General features: G+C 59.9%; 4 protein-coding genes across 6 annotated transcripts; 3 read left to right on the plus strand and 1 right to left on the minus strand.

Moving 5' to 3' along the window:
• Window positions 1–502: 502 nt before the first annotated feature.
• LOC130254435 (acyl-coenzyme A amino acid N-acyltransferase 2-like) lies at window positions 503–3,353 on the plus strand. Of its 2 annotated transcripts, none has more exons than XM_056493950.1 (4): window positions 503–587; window positions 1,239–1,708; window positions 2,186–2,388; window positions 2,703–3,353. In XM_056493950.1, exons 2-4 carry the CDS (start codon window positions 1,246–1,248, stop codon window positions 3,288–3,290), a joined length of 1,254 nt encoding a protein of 417 aa, XP_056349925.1. In that variant the 5' UTR covers window positions 503–587; window positions 1,239–1,245; the 3' UTR covers window positions 3,291–3,353. The 2 variants fall into 2 exon arrangements, with proteins under 2 accessions (XP_056349925.1, XP_056349926.1); XM_056493951.1 differs by lacking the exon at window positions 503–587 and adding an exon at window positions 619–773.
• A 144-nt stretch (window positions 3,354–3,497) lies between these two features.
• ZP1 (zona pellucida glycoprotein 1) lies at window positions 3,498–8,919 on the plus strand. 2 transcript variants are annotated; one of them, XM_056493947.1, is made up of 12 exons: window positions 3,498–4,659; window positions 4,853–4,974; window positions 5,046–6,600; window positions 6,708–6,851; window positions 6,941–7,125; window positions 7,319–7,416; window positions 7,577–7,704; window positions 7,774–7,963; window positions 8,041–8,191; window positions 8,420–8,504; window positions 8,585–8,706; window positions 8,793–8,919. In XM_056493947.1, the coding sequence occupies exons 1-11, from the start codon at window positions 4,500–4,502 to the stop codon at window positions 8,701–8,703; spliced, it is 2,937 nt and encodes a 978-aa protein (XP_056349922.1). In that variant the 5' UTR covers window positions 3,498–4,499; the 3' UTR covers window positions 8,704–8,706; window positions 8,793–8,919. The 2 variants fall into 2 exon arrangements, with proteins under 2 accessions (XP_056349922.1, XP_056349921.1); XM_056493946.1 differs by having other exon boundaries at window positions 7,577–7,963.
• An 82-nt stretch (window positions 8,920–9,001) lies between these two features.
• Window positions 9,002–13,158, minus strand: PRPF19 (pre-mRNA processing factor 19). The gene is made up of 16 exons (XM_056493948.1): window positions 12,965–13,158; window positions 12,651–12,800; window positions 12,346–12,422; window positions 12,024–12,165; window positions 11,867–11,940; window positions 11,707–11,769; window positions 11,580–11,621; window positions 11,421–11,495; window positions 11,215–11,290; window positions 10,962–11,071; window positions 10,679–10,834; window positions 10,532–10,601; window positions 10,158–10,243; window positions 9,761–9,931; window positions 9,547–9,652; window positions 9,002–9,455 (listed from the first exon to the last, which is right to left on the minus strand). The coding sequence occupies exons 1-16, from the start codon at window positions 12,981–12,983 to the stop codon at window positions 9,358–9,360; spliced, it is 1,515 nt and encodes a 504-aa protein (XP_056349923.1). The 5' UTR covers window positions 12,984–13,158; the 3' UTR covers window positions 9,002–9,357.
• On the plus strand, window positions 12,971–15,412 carry TMEM109 (transmembrane protein 109). The gene is given in 6 exon segments (XM_056493957.1): window positions 12,971–13,089; window positions 13,092–13,224; window positions 13,227–13,340; window positions 14,148–14,368; window positions 14,465–14,567; window positions 14,652–15,412. Coding segments are annotated over 6 exon segments (1,059 nt in total). The 5' UTR covers window positions 12,971–12,972; the 3' UTR covers window positions 15,023–15,412.
• The last annotated feature ends 23 nt before the right edge of the window (window positions 15,413–15,435 follow it).

The following is a 15,435-nucleotide window of genomic DNA, read 5'->3' on the forward strand; positions in this document are numbered from 1 at the left end:
TGTGCCGTGGCCCCTCATTCCTTGCAGTTCCCCTTTCTCTAAAGAGGAAATTCCCGTTGGGAACGAGCCCTGGACCCTGTCAGCAAGGAAGGGGGAGCCAGTGTCACACACTCCTGTGGGGGGCAACACTGGGAATTTGGTGGGGACTGGGAGCTGGAAATCCACGTGGATTTCTTAACATTCCTGGTTTTTCTTGGTCCGTGAACACCCCTTTCTGCATTCCTGGGGAAGAATATGGCTGTGGGCTGGGAGGGAGGGATGAAGGGGTGCACTGAGTGTAAAATGGGACTGCAGGAATTGGTTTGAAGCCCTGGGATGGGAATGCAGGGCCCTGGAGCTTCATCCTGGGGTGACGGTTTGGGGGGGGCCTCGGAATTGGGATGGGGTGTCCCATGCATGTCCACGATGGGGGGGTGCCACAGGGAAAGGGGCCTGGCAGGAGTTTCAGGGTGTGGCTGGTGCCAGCCTGGCCCGGGGTCATGGGGCAGGAGGGCTCTGCCCTCGCCATTCCCGGGTTAATGATTTCCAAGGAATCCTTTTGAGCTTCTCCCTCTGCAGAGCCCACTGCTCAGGCTTTACCCGGCAGGGTAAGGGAAGGGGGAGCTCTCGATTTCCTGGTGGGACGGATGTGGGAGAACCGCGTGTCTCCTCCCAGCGCTGGATCGGGGCCAGCGTCCCTGTTCCCAGCCTGCCGTGCTGCACGGACAGGGAGCGGGGTGCACAAGGATTGGGGGCTCGGAGCCCCTGGATCCCCACCCTGCTGCGGAGCCGGGGTGGGGAGCAGGATAAGGAGAGGGGACGGTGGGGGCTGGGAGACACATGGAAAAGGGGTGTCCCGGCTGCCGGGTGGGTTTTGGAGCAGGGGTTCGGGGTCAGAGGGTGGAAGGTGGTGAGGAAGGAGGGGATGGGGAAAAGGGAAGGAGCGAAGGAGTGGGTGGGGACAAGGAAGAAGAGGACCGGAATCATGGAAGGAAGGGAGGGGACAAGGGCCAGGGAAAGAGAGGACAGGGACAGGGATGGGGACAAGGGCCAGGGAAAGAGAGGACAGGGACAGGGACAGGGATGGGGACATGGGAAGGGATAGGGACAGGGAAGGAGGGATGCCAGCAGAACTATCTGGACCACAAGCCCCATGCTGGGGGTCCCCCGTGAGGATCCCTGGGGACAGACCCCTGCCCCCAGCCCCTTCCTGGGCGTGGCAATCCCTGCGGGACACTCAGGGTGATTCCCATTCCCAGGTGCGCCATGGTGGAGGTGACAGTGACTCCGCAGTCCTCGCTGGCTGACCGGCCGGTGCAGATCCGGGTGCGGGGACTGTCCCCATCCCAGCTCGTCACCCTCCGGGCATGGCTGAAGGACGAGCAGGGCGAGTGCTTCCAATCCCGCGCCTTTTTCCGCGCCGACGGAGCGGGAGAGGTGGATCCCGGGCTCCACGCTGCCCTGGGGGGCAACTACTCTGGGGTCTGGCCCATGGGGCTCTTGTGGTTCCTGCAGCCCGACACCCTTTTCCGACGGCTGGTCAAGCGGGATGTGGCCGGCAGCCCGTTCCGCGTGCGGCTGGAAGTGTTTGACGGGCTCTGCCTGGGCGCGGATCCCCGGGAGCAGCCGCTGGCATCCTGCGAGGCCGAGCGCTGGTACGTGGGCCCCGGAGTGCAGCGGGTGCCCATCCGCGAGGGAAGGGTCCGTGGAGCCCTGTTCCTGCCTCCCGGTGAGCGCTGGGGAACGGGGAGTTCCGGGATGTCGAACTTCGGGACTTGCGGGATGCTCATTCTTGGGAGTTCTGTGCTGCCCGAGTGTGGGACCCCTGGGATACCCAGACAGTATTCCCTTGGGAGCCTGGGATACTGATACTGAACCTTGGGATCCTGGGGATGCCAAGAAATCAGAAACCCTGGGAAAACAACACTGGGACTCATGGGATGCTAAACCATAGGATTCCTGAGTTGTCCAGCCCTGGGACCCCTGGAAAAACAAACCTCGGGACCCCGGGATACCCAAAGTTGGGACCCCTGGGATACCCAAAGCTGGGATCCCTGGGTTGTCCAGCCTTAGGATCCTTGAGATCCCTAGATCCTGAGGTTTGGCATGCCCAGCCTCAGGCCTTGCGCCCCTGGGATGTCCAGCCATGGATGCAGGAAAGCACTGCTGGCTCCCCATCCCTGACATTCCCCTGGTCTTCCTGCAGGTCCGGGCCCCTTCCCTGGGGTCATTGACCTGTTTGGGGGTGCGGGGGGACTGATCGAGTTCCGGGCGGGGCTCCTGGCCAGCCGGGGCTTTGCCGTGCTGGCCCTCGCCTTCTTCGCCTATGACGACCTGCCCCGAGTCCTGGCCCAGCTGGATCTGGAATATTTTGAGGAAGCGGCAGAGCTGCTCCTCCGGCATCCCAAGGTGAGTCCTGGAGCGTGGAGAAAGGCACCTGTGAGCCAGGGTGTGCTGAGGATTGGAGGAAACTTGTTGAGCGGGATGTCCAGGTGACCAGGGATTGTCCTGGGGACCGGGAATGCCCTGGGGACATCCTCATCTTGGTGAGCAGGATGTCCAGGTGATGAGGCATAATGTCCCAGGAATATTCCAGTGAGTGGGATGTCCTGGCGACTGGGGGTATCCCATGAAGACATCCTCGTCCTGGCACCCAGAGATGTCCCAGTAAATGTGTTATCCCTGTGTGTTATCCCAGCTGGCTCCATGTCCTCTTGCTTCAGGTCCGAGGCCCAGGCCTGGGCGTGGTGGGCGTCTCCAAAGGTGCGGAGGTGGCCTTGTCCATGGCGACCTTCCTGCCACAGGTGGTGGCCACAGTGTGGATCAACGGCACGGCCTTCCTGTACGGAAACCCGCTGGTCTACAAGGAGCTCCGCATCCCTCCCATTCCCTACTACACCGAGCGCATCCAGTTCACCGAGGTGGGAGCCATAGACAACTCCGGCATCTTCGCCGACCCCCGGGATCCCGCCTACCGCGCCTCGGCCATCCCGGTGGAGAAGATCCGGGGAAAGGTGCTGTTTGTGGTGGGAGAGGCCGACCGGAGCTTCAACAGCAAGCTGTTTGCCGAGCTGGCCCTGGCGCGGATGCCGCCGGAGAGCGGCCGGATCCTGTCCTATCCCGGCGCCGGGCACCTGATCGAGCCCCCTGGATCCCCGCTGTGCAGCAACTCCAGCATCCGGGGCACTCCCCGGCCGGTGGCGTGGGGAGGAGAGCCCCAGCCGCATGCCCGGGCCCAGGAGCATTCCTGGCAGGAGATCCTGCAGTTCTTGGAGCTGCATCTGGGGTCGGTTGCCAGCATGAAGCTGTGAGGGGTGGGGAAAAAGGGGTTGGGGTCACCGGGATTGTCACTGGGGAATAAAGTGTCACTGGCAGCACCTGCCTGTGCTCCTGGGGGATGATGTGTGGGACAAAGGCTGGACACTGATTTAAGAGATGTATTGGAGATATTTGGGAGATACATCAGACATATATTGGATATATACATCAGATATATACATATATATATATGTATGTAGGATATGTGGGATACACAATACACGTATGCCCAGATATATATTGGATATATACCAGATATTTATTGGACATACGTATAGGGTATATATTGGATACATATGGAACTTTTATAGGATACAGAACAGACAGCTCAGACATATATAGCACATATATAAAACATATATTAGACATAGATATGTATATATAAATAGGGCATATATGGAGCACACACAGAACATGTGTTGGCCATATATCAAGCCCAGCTGTGTCTCTGGGGATATACTGCTCTCTCTGCAGCTTCCCGGGGAGGTTTGAGGGAATCGCATCCAGCCTCCAGCTCCTTGCCCTCCTGCTGGGATCCCTGTGCTCCTGGGAGCTGGCATGACCCTGTTCCCACGCCCAGGGCATGGGACAGGGAGTGGCTGTGACCAGTGCTCCAGGATGGGTGGGGACGGGTGATGCGGTTTAATCCACAGTGAAGATAAATCCCAGAAGGAAAATCTGGGGAAAGGGAGGCAGAGGGAATGCACATGGAGGACTTTGGATGCCCTGTGGCACTGCCAGCAGGGCACAGCCAGGGCACAGCAGGGATTTGGGGTAACTGGCTGAGTCAGATGCCGCTGGGGCCATGCCACTGTGTCCCCTGGTCACATGGGTATGCCAGGAGTGGCGTGTCCAGATGTCACCACTGTCCCCACTGGCTCTGGGGAGCTGGGCACACACCAGCCTTCTCCTTTCCCCCTGGATAACTTGATCCAGCTGGGCATCCTGCCTGGCACCAGTTCCATTCCCTGTTCACTGGGACTGTCTCCAAGCACGGGATAAGCTTGGTTTGTCCTTGGTCACTGTGACACGGCCACAGGAGGTGACCACAGGGCCGGGGCACCGAGGTCACCGGCGGCACGGGAGCGAGGAGCCCTGGGCAGAGCTCATCCCACGGGATCAGCTGATCCTGATCCCCCCCCACATCCCATCTGGATATAAATGCACAGCGCAGAGCCCTGTGCTCCGTCTGTGTCACTGCCATGGGACAGAGCTGTTCCTTCCTCCTGCTCCTCTTCCTCCTGTCCCCGTGGCCCAGAGCCACCGTGGCACTCCTGCAGTACCGCCAGGAATGCGGAGAGCTGGGAATGCAGCTCCTGGTCCTCCCGCCCCACGGCCGCTCTGTTCGCTTCAAGGTTCTGGGTGAGTGGGGGGGACTCCCTGGATCCCCTCGGGGTGCTGGATTTCCCTGGGATTCACCCCAAACCCAGAGTGTTCCATGGTTGTGGTATCCCGGTGAGATGAGTCCCGTGGCTTGGATGAGCTGTTGCTGCTGCCCAGGGGGTTTCCATGCACCTGGATGTGTCACCTCCCTGTGTCCATGGTGTCCCTCCAGACGAGTTTGGCTCCCGCTTTGATGTGGCCAACTGCTCCATCTGCCTCCACTGGCTGAATTCCAGAGAGGACGGCTCCGTCATCTTCTCCTCTGGCTACAAGGGCTGCCACGTCCTGTTCAAGGTGACGCTCCTGTCCCCTCTGCAGTCCCCTCCAGCAGCATGGGGGTGACTGTCCCTCATGTCCCCTCGCAGGAGAACCGCTACATCCTGCGGGTGCAGCTGGAGGAGCTGCTGTCCAGCGGGATCCCCGTCACCTCCTATGAGGTCAACATGACCTGCCCCACGCCAGGTGGCTCTGAGGTGCTCCCAGATGGGAAGCGGGAGCAGGCCCGGGACACAGGAGTCCTGTTCTCCCACACTGGCCTGCACCAGCTCTCCGAGTCCTCCCTCACCTTTACGGGATCCCACTACACATCCCAAGATCATGTGGAGCAGATTCACACCGTGGGACATTACGAGCCCAGCTCAGTCCTTCCTGGGATGCAGCACCATTCCAGTCCGGCTCATTCGGGGCTTCTGTCCCAGCCTAGTGGGGCTCATCCTGTCACCCAATTCCAGGGAAGCTTCATCCAGCCGGGAGTGCAGCCACTCCAGACTGGGGGGCAGAACCAGCCAGGGATGCTTCGCCCAGTGCTTGTATCCCAAAACCATCCCAGTTTTGTGCATCCTGGGGGTCAGACACAGCCGGGGAACCTGCGTCCAGGGTCTGTATCCCAAAACCAGCCTGGGATGATGCACCCTGGGGGACAAAACCAGCCAGGGATTCGCCCAGGGTCTGTATCCCAAAACCAGCCTGGGATGATGTATCCTGGGGGACAAAATCAACCAGGGATTCGCCCAGGGTCTGTATCCCAAAACCATCTTGGGGGACAAAACCAGCCAGGGATTCGCCCAGGGTTTGTATCCCAAAACCAGCCTGGGATGATGCATCATGGAGGACAAAACCAGCCAGGGATTCGCCCAGGGTCTGTATCCCAAAACCAGCCTGGGATGATGCATCATGGAGGACAAAACCAGCCAGGGATTCGCCCAGGGTCTGTATCCCAAAACCAGCCTGGGATGATGCATCATGGGGGACAAAACCAGCCAGGGATTCGCCCAGGGTCTGTATCCCAAAACCAGCCTGGGATGATGCATCATGGAGGACAAAACCAGCCAGGGATTCGCCCAGGTTCTGTATCTCAAAACCATCTTGGGGGACAAAACCAGCCAGTATTTCGCCCAGAGTCTGTAGCACAAAACCAGCCTGGGATATTGCATCTTGGAGGACAAAACCAGCCAGGGATTCGCCCAGGGTCTGTAGCACAAAACCAGCCTGGGGGACAACACCAACCAGGGATTCGCCCAGGGTTTGTATCCCAAAACCCTCCTGGGGGCCAAAACCAACCAGGGCTTCGCCCTGGACTTGTATCCCAAAACCAGCCTGGCTCAAGCTCCACTGGTGCCCAGACTTCCACAGGATTCCTGCGCCCAGGAGCTCAGGCCCCAAACCAGGTGGGAGTATCCCGTCCCAGTGATTACTCCAACTCCCAGACCGGGCTCCATGGCAGCACTGGGCTGCTCCATCCTGGCCATCCCAGCCCGGCTTTGGTGCACCCAGGACTCTCATCCTGGCCAGGTTACATCAGGCCTGGACTCCAGCCCCAGCCAGGCCTGGGACGCCCAGGGCTGCAGCCCCAGCCTGGATTGCTCCGTCCTGGGAGCCTGCTGGAGTCCACAGCACTCTTCTACCCTTCGGCAGGGGCAGGTAAGGTGGGAAGATGGGATGGAGGGATACTGTGACAAAGGGAAACAGCCTCAAGGTGCTTTTCCAACCCACATTCCATGCTGTGTCCCCCCTCTGCCTCCCCCCAGGAACGCAGCTGACACGGGAGCAGTGCCAGGTGCCAGTGGGCCGGATGCCGTGCCTGGCTCCCCAGGGACAGGATGGATGCCTGCAGGCGGGATGCTGCTATGACGACATGGACCGTACCACACCCTGCTATTATGGGAATACCGGTAGGACACCCGGAGGCACATCCCAAAATCCCTCCCCGGCGCCGGGAGAGGGGAACTCAGGGTGATGGAGCCTCTCCATGGTATTGCAGCCACCGTGCAGTGCCTGCTGGAGGGATACTTTGTCCTGGTGGTCCCACGGGGAATGGTGGCGGCGCCGTACAACCCGGACAGTGTGCGGCTGGCCAGCAGCCAGGCGGGGTGTGAGCCCCTCCACACATCCGAGGCCTTTGTCATGTTCCGCTTCCCGGTCACCCACTGCGGCACCACAGTCCAGGTAGGATGGGAAAACCCTGGAGAACCCCCAGGTGGGCATGCTGGGCTTACTTCAGGATAGAAGTGCCCCCACGATGCTCCCAGTCATTCAAAAACTTCAGGATAAGGAACGCATCCACACACTGCCTCCTGCCTCAAATCCTGATCCATGTATTCCCCCCAGGATGTCTCCCATTTCAGTGTTCCCTACACAGGTGATTGAGGACAGGCTGATCTATGAAAACCAGCTGATCTCTACCATTGATGTCCAGGGATCCCCCCGTGGCTCAGTCACTCGGGACAGCGTCTACATGTAAGGGAAAGGGGGTGGAAAAATCCAGGCAGAGAGCCTGGATTCCCCCTTGGATCAAACCAACCCTCACTCCTGCCAGCTCCCCTGTGGTGTCCCCACAACTGAGGGGGCTGATGGAGGTTTTGGGAGTCTCCCACCTTTCTCTGCCTCTTTTCCCCAGTCTCCATGCTCGGTGCATCTACAATTCCAGCGACCTGCTTCCCTTGGGAGTGGAGGTGGCCGCGCCCCCCACGGCCGCCGCCCTGGCCATGCCAGGCCCACTGGGGCTCCAGCTGCGGATTGCCACCGGTGGGTGCTCCCTATCCTGCTCCCTATCCCGCTCCCCAAACCACTCAACCCCTCCCACTATTCCCACAGACGAATCCTACAGCTCCTACCACCCTGTGGGTGACTTCCCCCTGGTGAGGGTGCTCCGGGACCCCATTTACGTGGAAGTCCGGCTGCTCCAGAAGACGGATCCCAATTTGGTGCTGGTGCTGCATCACTGCTGGGCCTCCCCTGGCTCCCATCCCACATCCCAGCCCCAGTGGCCCATCCTGGTAGAGGGGTGAGTGGAAAGGGATGGGAAGGTGGAAGTGAGGGGGGAATCACTGTGCTGACACAGTGTCCTTGTTTCCCGCCCAGGTGTCCTTTCCAAGGGGACAACTACAGGACTCGGCTGATTCCAGTGGGTCCGGCCTCTCCAGAGCTGCCCTTCCCGAGCCACTACCAGCGCTTTGTCATCTCCACCTTCACCTTTGTGGAGCCCCCTGGAATGGCTGTGCTGGAGGGGGAGGTGAAGGGGATCCCTCTGAATCCCTATGGGAATCCCTCATCCCAACACCCCCAAACTCACCTCAGCACTGACCCCGCTTCTGGCTGCCCACAGTCTTTTCCTGTTGGGAAATTCACACTGCTTTTGGGGAGTTCCTCAAGGCTTGGGGATGCTTTTTGGGGGTCCCTTCAGGCTTGGGGACCCTTTCTGGGGATCTCCAGGTGACGCTGGCATTCCTGTGGCTCCCAGGTGTACATCTCCTGCAGTGCTTCTGTGTGCCACCTGGCCCAGCCGGAGCCGTGCCGGCCCTCCTGCCAGCTGGGAGTGCCCTCACGTGAGTCTGGCAGCCTCCAGGGATTTGGGGAGACCTCTACAGGTCCCCCTCTTCCCATGCCAACCTGCTTTTCCCCACAGGAGTGCGGAGGTCTCTAGGGGACAGGAAGACAGCTGACAGCATGGGGATAGTCACATCCCAGGGATTCATCGTCTTTCCTGAGGTTCCCAAGAGAGCAGGAACTGAGCAAAGAGGCTAAGGGGTGAGTGCCTTCTGCTCCCTAAAAACTTAATCCCAAACACCCCTTCATCCCTCTGTGTTATCTTCTCCCCCTGTTACTCCTCACAGCTCCAGCCTCTACCTGGATGCCGTTGGATGTCTCTGGGAAAGCTGGAAAAATAAAACTAGTGCAGAGCACAGCTCTAAGGGTGGTTTGTCCTTGGGAGGGGAGGAGAGAGGGTTCCTCACCCCCCATTCCCCAACTGGCACCAGCCACAGCCCTCCCAATCCACCCCTGCTACACTCCAGCCCTTCACAGGAGCCTTCTCCAGCTGGGATGACCGGGAATAATTCTTTATTTCCACACTGAAACTAAGTGTTTACAAAACTGCACAGTCCTCCCTTCCCTCCCTCCTTCCACAGATCCCGGCCTCAAACTTCCACTCATACCGGGATTGGGTTTTTTTTGTCAAACCAGTTACAAGCACAAAACAATCTAAAGGAGGAAAACACAAGGAATTGGGAAAAAAACTAAACAATAAACTCATGGAACACGGGGAAGGCAATGTCCGACTCCCCTTGTGCCAACAGCTACAACAGGGGAGTTTGATAATCCCACCTGGATAATCCCACATGGATATTCCCACCCGCCTCCCACCCTGAATCCCAAAAAATCCCAGCCCCACTTCCAGGGCTACAGGCTGTAGAACTTGAGGCTCCGATCCATGCCTGTGGAAGCGATGAACTTGGCATGGTGGCCAAAGGCCACTCCTGTGGTCAGACCACTGTGCTCTGGGGACGGAAAACAATCCATGGTCACAATTTCCAGTGGATTTGTCCCACTCCCACCCCAGCCACTTCCATGATTCCCACAATCCCTCACCTGTGAAGTGGAGGATCTCGGTCCACTGCTTGCAGATGTAGATCTGGACATCGGTCCCGCCCAGAGCCAGATAGGTCCCGCTCTGGTCGAAAATCAGGGACTTCACCTGCGGAGAAGAATCACAACAAGGCACTGAAAAAGCTCCAAGTGGCTTTTTTGGGATGCCACAACCTCTGGAGCAGAGAGGCCATGGGGGAAAAGGGACATCACACACCTCAAAGTTGTTATCCAGCTGCAATGTCTTGAAGTTCTTGAGCTTCCTCAAATCCCAGAGTTTGACCGAGGAGTCGTCGGCTGCCGTGGCCAGGTAGTATCCGTTTTCAGAAAAGGCGATGCTGGTGATGGGGCCAGAGTGTCCCGGGAAGTTGGCCACGTTGGTGCGTTCCTGGGGACAAGGTGGTCAGAGGGAATCACAGCACTGGGATGTGGCACCGTTCCCAACCCGACCTGCACGGTCACGGTGTCACCAGCGCCTGCTCTGGAGCTGGAATCTTGGGATTTTTTGAGGTACTTCAAAAACATTCATCAAAGTGCCGCTCCTTGGACTGATCCCCAAACCAAGCTCAGGTCCCCCCAAATCCCTGCTCCTGCACATTCCCATCAGCCCTTACCTTCAGATCCCAGATCTTTATTTGGGAATCCATTGTTCCTGTCCCAAAAATGAGCCCGTCCGGATGGAATTGGGCACAAGTCAGAGCTGAGGAGACAGCAGGAGAATCAGATGCTTGGGAAGACTCCCAAGAAGGCTGGGAAGATCTGGAAACTTGGGAAGGCTCAAGGGTTGGGGAGACTCAGAGGGTTGGGAAGATACAGGGAGCTGGGCATATTTGGAGAGCTGGGAAGACTCAAGAAGGCTGATGGGATTGGAAGGGCTGGGAAGACTCAGGAAAGTTGGGAAGGCTACCAAGACTCCTCCAGAGGAGTTCCCATGTACTCCAGGAGCCAAGGGCTGCCCAGAATGGGGACAATCAACTTCAAGGCTTACCACATCCAGAGCTCTCATCCGTCACCTTGGTGAGGACACGGCCCGTCTGGATATCCGAGAAAGCCCAGTACTGGGAGAGAGCGAGAGCGTTGGATATGGAAGGGGTGGGAAGCAAAGGTGGGATCTGTGGGATGGGGAGGGATTCACCTGGTCATCCGAGGAGCTGAGCAGGTAATCACCCGTGGCGTGGAGGCTGAGCCCGGTCACGGAGCCCTCGTGGGCACGGACCACCTGCACGCAGGAGGCGTTGGGAACGGACCAGATCCGGATCGTGGCGTCGGGAGAAGCCGAGAACACCAACTCCTACACAAGGACAATACCAGGAGGTTCACACAGGAAAAATTCACCTCTCCAAGCACTCCCAGCAGGAAATTCCACCTTGATATCCACATTTGAGGGATTCTGGAAGGGAGGAAAGAGCCAGACGCACCTGGGATGGGTGGAAGACGACGCTGGTGACTTTCTTGGTGTGGCCCTTGAGCGTGGCCAGGATCTGCTCTGAGCTCTTGTCAAACACAATGACGTTTTTGTCGGCTCCACCTGGAAAACCACTGGGATGGGAGTGTGGGGCCAACCAACTCCAAATCCACCTGCCTTATATTTCTTGCTCCCCTTCAAATTCCCAAAAGCACAGACAAAGAGACTCACTCCCAGGTGGGAAATCCCCAGGAAAGTTCCCTTACCAGTGAGGATCTTGTTGGTGTCGGAAGGACACAGATCCAAGGCAAGAATTCCTGGGATGCTGGCACTGTGCAGCCCCTGTATGAGGAAGGAAAACCCCAGATTAATGCCACAAGCAGCAAAACAATCCCAAATGGAATCAAGAAGCGATTCCCAGCTCCATGTGGTTTTCCAAAGTTTCCCAGTCCTTTCCCATCCTGGCACTCACCACATGTGAGGCCACCTGCCGGTACTTGCTGAGCTCCTCCGGCTTCACGAGTTCCTCTGGGACTGTCTTGCCCCTCTGGAAAAATAGGGATAAACATCAGCCTTTGTTGGAGCAAGGTACATCCTAGCTCCCTCAAAATCCTTGGATAAGGCCACTCACCTTCTTACGCTCCGTGGTCAGCACCGTTGCCTTGTCTTGGAGCTGGAAAACAAGAGGAGGGTGGGTACAGACTGGGAATTCTGCAATGGGAAGATGGAGAGGGCAACACATGGAACACCGCCCTTACCTTCTGGATGATCTCTGGGGTCATTCCTGCCAGCTCTCCCAGATCCATAGCCTCGCCAGCACCCTGTGTGACACATGCAGAGGGGGAATGTGGGCGCAATGAGTGGGAAAAGGGTTGGGAATAAGCAGGAAAAGGGCTGGGATTGGGAGCAGGGACTCACAGCCACGTTGGGCTGCGCTGATGGCACTGCCTGGGGCACGATGAGCCCGGCCTGAGGCTTCAGAGTGGCCAGAGCTGCAAAAACACAAGTTGTAAGGAAAACAGGCATAAAGCACTTCCCAGCGCCCCTTCCCCAGAACGCTGCGTGTCTGTGTCACCTTCTCTGGCGGCTGTGACCTCCTTGGTGAGGCGGGCGATGACCCTGCAGGCGGCATCGTGCTGGTACAGGGCGTGGGACAGCTCCTGGCGCGTGGTCTGCAGCTGCTGCCGCAGCGTGAAGCTGTGCAGCATGACAGCATCCTGCCGGGAAGCGCCGGAGTCAGCCCGGGAACGGCGGGGTCCCAGCCCCAGCCAGGGAACGGCGGGATCCCAGCCCCAGCCAGGGTCAACCCGGGAACGGCGGGGTCCCAGCCCCGGCCAGGGAACGGCGGGATGCCAGCCCCAGTCAGGGAATGGCAGGGTCCCAGCCCCGGCACTCACCCACTCGTCCTGCAGCGCTTTCAGGATGGCCGGGATGCTGGTGGCCGAGGGGGGCTTGGGGCGGATCGGGTGGGCGACTGCAAGAAAAACGGACATATCATCCACATCCTTGATAACCCGATGGATCCCCGCACTCCCAACCCTTGCCTTTCCCGTTTCACCATCCCTCCTTAGCCCTCTCTTTCTCAGCCTCCACAGCTGAGTTTGGCATCTGACGCCCGGCTCAGCAAACCCCTCGGGTACCGTCGTTCTCGACCCCACAGCCGCTTTTCTCGGGTTTCCACGCCCGTTCCCGATCCCGGCACCTTTGATGTCGATGAGCTGCTCCTCGGACAGGGGCTGGTTGTTGACAGGGTCGGTGCCGTTCTCTGCGATGTATTTCTCGATCAGCCGCCGCTCGTACACGTGGTTGGACACCGGCGACACACACGGGTGCTCCGGGACCTCGTTGGAAACTGCGAGGGAAAGGGAAGGATGGGATTGGAATGTGGCTTCGGGAACCCTCTGCCCGATGATCCCCAGGTGACCCCGGCTGTCCCCGCCCCGCAGCCCGGGATCCCCCATTCGGTAAGGCGGCCCCCCCGTCCCTCTCCCGCGGCTGCTCTCTCTCCACGCTCACTGGAGCAGATGAGCGCCATGGCGAAGGCCGGGCGGTCGCGGTGCTCCGGTTACGGCCCCGCTGCTCTTCTGAGGTTGTTTCCGGTTCTCCTTTCCGGTCCGGGGCCCCGGTTCCGGTTCCGGTTCCGGTTGGCGCTCGCGACCCCCGCGCCGCTCCCGAGCGCTCACGCGGGCGCCGCCGCCGCCGCCGGAACCGGAAGCGCTCCCGGCATCCCCCGCGCTCCCCCCGCCGGCGGGAACGGCATTTCCCGGCGTGCACCGCGGCAGCCGCCCGCCTCCAGGTGTTGCCATGGTGACCGTGTTCCCGGCATGCACCGGGGCCATCCCGGGGACTACAGCTCCCGGCGTGCCCCGCGGCGGAGCCGAGGGAAGCCCCGGTGAGGGGGGGGGTCGGGGGGGACCCCGGGGTGGGGGGTGGAATTCGGGGAAAATTGGGGGAAATTCAGGCAAAATCGGGGGGAAAGGGAGGAAAAATGGGCGGGGGGCGCTCCATGGTGGAGATAAGCGGGGTGAGGGAGCCGCGGTGGGGGTTCCTGGGGGATCCCGGGGGGACTAGGGGGATCCTGAGGGGTGTGGGGGGGACAATGGGAGGTGTGTACAGAGGGGCCTGGGGGGGATCCGGGGGGGATCAGAGGGATCCTGGAGACCGCGGAGATCTGGGTGTGGTGTGCACAGAGAGATTTGGGGATCCAATGGGCATTGGGAAGATTTAGGGAAGACTGTGGGGATTTTGGGGATCGTGAAGGGTGGAGGGCCTTGAGGCGGGAGCGGGAACAGGGGGGATCAGGGGTTCCAGGGGAATGGGGGAAACTGGGTGGGGCTGGACACACTGGGACTGGGGAGATCTTGGAGGGATTGGGGAGGAGTGGGGAGCATGGGCGGTCTCAGGGGTGGCAGTGGTGGCTGTGTCCCATCCTGGAGCACCCCGCTCCCTCCTTTGGGAAGAGGTGCCCCCCCCTTCCCAGCCAGGCCCGGTGCCCTTGGCTGTGTCCCCATGACGTTCATCTATCCCAAAAATAGCTGCAGCACCCAGGCCTGTGCCGAGGGGGGGCATGGAACTAGGCTGTGGGGCCTCCACCCTCCCCTCCTTCTTGGGGGAGCCCAAAACCAGCAAGTGGACCCCAAAACCAGCAGGGTTTCCCCCTCCCAGCACCCCTGCCTCTCCCTTTCCCCACAGATCCCAGGTTCCAGGATGGAGAGTGCCGTGGGGCACTGGACCCTGCTGGCCATGCTGTTGTGGATCCCATTCCTCATGGGATCAGCGGGGGATGGAGCCAAGGATGGCCAGGAGGGATTCCGGAGACACGCCGCCACCTCCGATGACCTGCTGCTCCGGATGGGAAGAACCACTTGGGACACGTTGGAAAACTGGGTGGGACCCCACCTCCTGCAGATGGTGGCTGAGGTGGGATCCTGATTTCCAAACCTTCTCTCGAGTTCCTTGTGCAGGGACACGGGAGTCCACCTTTTCCCACTCTCTTATCCCCATCCTTCCCCGCAGAGCCTCTCCACCACCCTCTGGATCATTTCCTCTGGGATCTCGGCAGCCCTGACCACGCTCTGTGGGATCCTGGGGGATCTCCTGGCTGCTTCCAGCATCAGCGGTGAGTGGGATTCACCCCATGGGATGGCTCTGGCCTGCATTCCTGGTGCCACCGCCACTGCTGACTCCCAGATCCCATTCCCAGGCCACCGGCTGGTCCGAGCGGCAGCACTGGCTCCCAGAGAAGTCCAGAGAGTGCTCCTGTGGGCAGTGGTCGCCCTGCTGGGCTCCTGGGTGCTATCCCGGCTTCGACAGCTGCTGCTCCCTCTGCTCCACTGGCTGAAGCTTTTCCTTTTCCTCTGCGCCTTCCTGCACGTGGCCGCTTCCCAGGAGAGCCCCACAGTGCAGGCGGGGATGCTGCTGGGGCTGTGGGTGCTCTACAGCCTCCTGGGCAGCCTGGTGGCATCCCCAGATCCCAGTGCCCGGCTGGATGCGGCCGTGCGGAGCCTGGAGTGGAAGGTGGAGGAGCTGCGGCGGCGCCAGAAGTTTGGGGGGCCCCGGAACCGGGAGGATTGAGCCCCGCTAAAGCTTCTTCACAGCTTGGCTCTGTTCTCCCAAGCATGTGTCCCCCCGCTCTGCTGAGCCCCCCCGTGCCCCCTCCTCTGCTTTCCAGTTCTCCCAGGGGTCCAGGGGGCCCCCCATCCCTCTGGGAGCACCCCAATATCCGGGGCTGTGCCTTGCCACACATGCTACAAGTGCCTTCACCCCAAAATCCCCCACGAGCCCCAAATTCCCTGCTTGCCGGGGATGTTGTCCCAGCTCAGCTGACTTGGGGTGCAGAGGGGATCCCATTCCCCATCCTGGGGGCTCTGCTTCTTTTGGGGTCCCCCCACTGTCAGGTTTTGAGTTTTAAGCTGCTTTTTAAACGGTTTTGATAATGGTTTGGAATAAAGACAGATTTATCCAGCCTGGCCCCAGTGCTTTCCTGT

The sequence above is a fragment of the Oenanthe melanoleuca genome, chromosome 5 (assembly GCF_029582105.1).
Source record: "Oenanthe melanoleuca isolate GR-GAL-2019-014 chromosome 5, OMel1.0, whole genome shotgun sequence".
Classification (NCBI taxonomy): Eukaryota; Metazoa; Chordata; class Aves; order Passeriformes; family Muscicapidae; genus Oenanthe; species Oenanthe melanoleuca.

Excerpts from the sequence above, each read along its gene's own strand:
- LOC130254435 (XM_056493950.1), top strand. The coding sequence starts at position 1,246 with ATGGTGGAGGTGACAGTGACTCCGCAGTCCTCGCTGGCTGACCGGCCG. Across the intron at positions 1,709-2,185 it reads AGCCCTGTTCCTGCCTCCCG|GTCCGGGCCCCTTCCCTGGG; the intron begins GTGAGCGCTGGG and ends GTCTTCCTGCAG. Across the intron at positions 2,389-2,702 it reads TGCTCCTCCGGCATCCCAAG|GTCCGAGGCCCAGGCCTGGG; the intron begins GTGAGTCCTGGA and ends CTCTTGCTTCAG.
- ZP1 (XM_056493946.1), top strand. The coding sequence starts at position 4,500 with ATGGGACAGAGCTGTTCCTTCCTCCTGCTCCTCTTCCTCCTGTCCCCG. Across the intron at positions 4,975-5,045 it reads GCTGCCACGTCCTGTTCAAG|GAGAACCGCTACATCCTGCG; the intron begins GTGACGCTCCTG and ends GTCCCCTCGCAG. Across the intron at positions 7,964-8,040 it reads TGGCCCATCCTGGTAGAGGG|GTGTCCTTTCCAAGGGGACA; the intron begins GTGAGTGGAAAG and ends TTTCCCGCCCAG.
- PRPF19 (XM_056493948.1), bottom strand. Across the intron at positions 11,622-11,706 it reads CCCCAGAGATCATCCAGAAG|CTCCAAGACAAGGCAACGGT; the intron begins GTAAGGGCGGTG and ends CTTGTTTTCCAG. Across the intron at positions 10,244-10,531 it reads GGATGAGAGCTCTGGATGTG|CTCTGACTTGTGCCCAATTC; the intron begins GTAAGCCTTGAA and ends CTGTCTCCTCAG.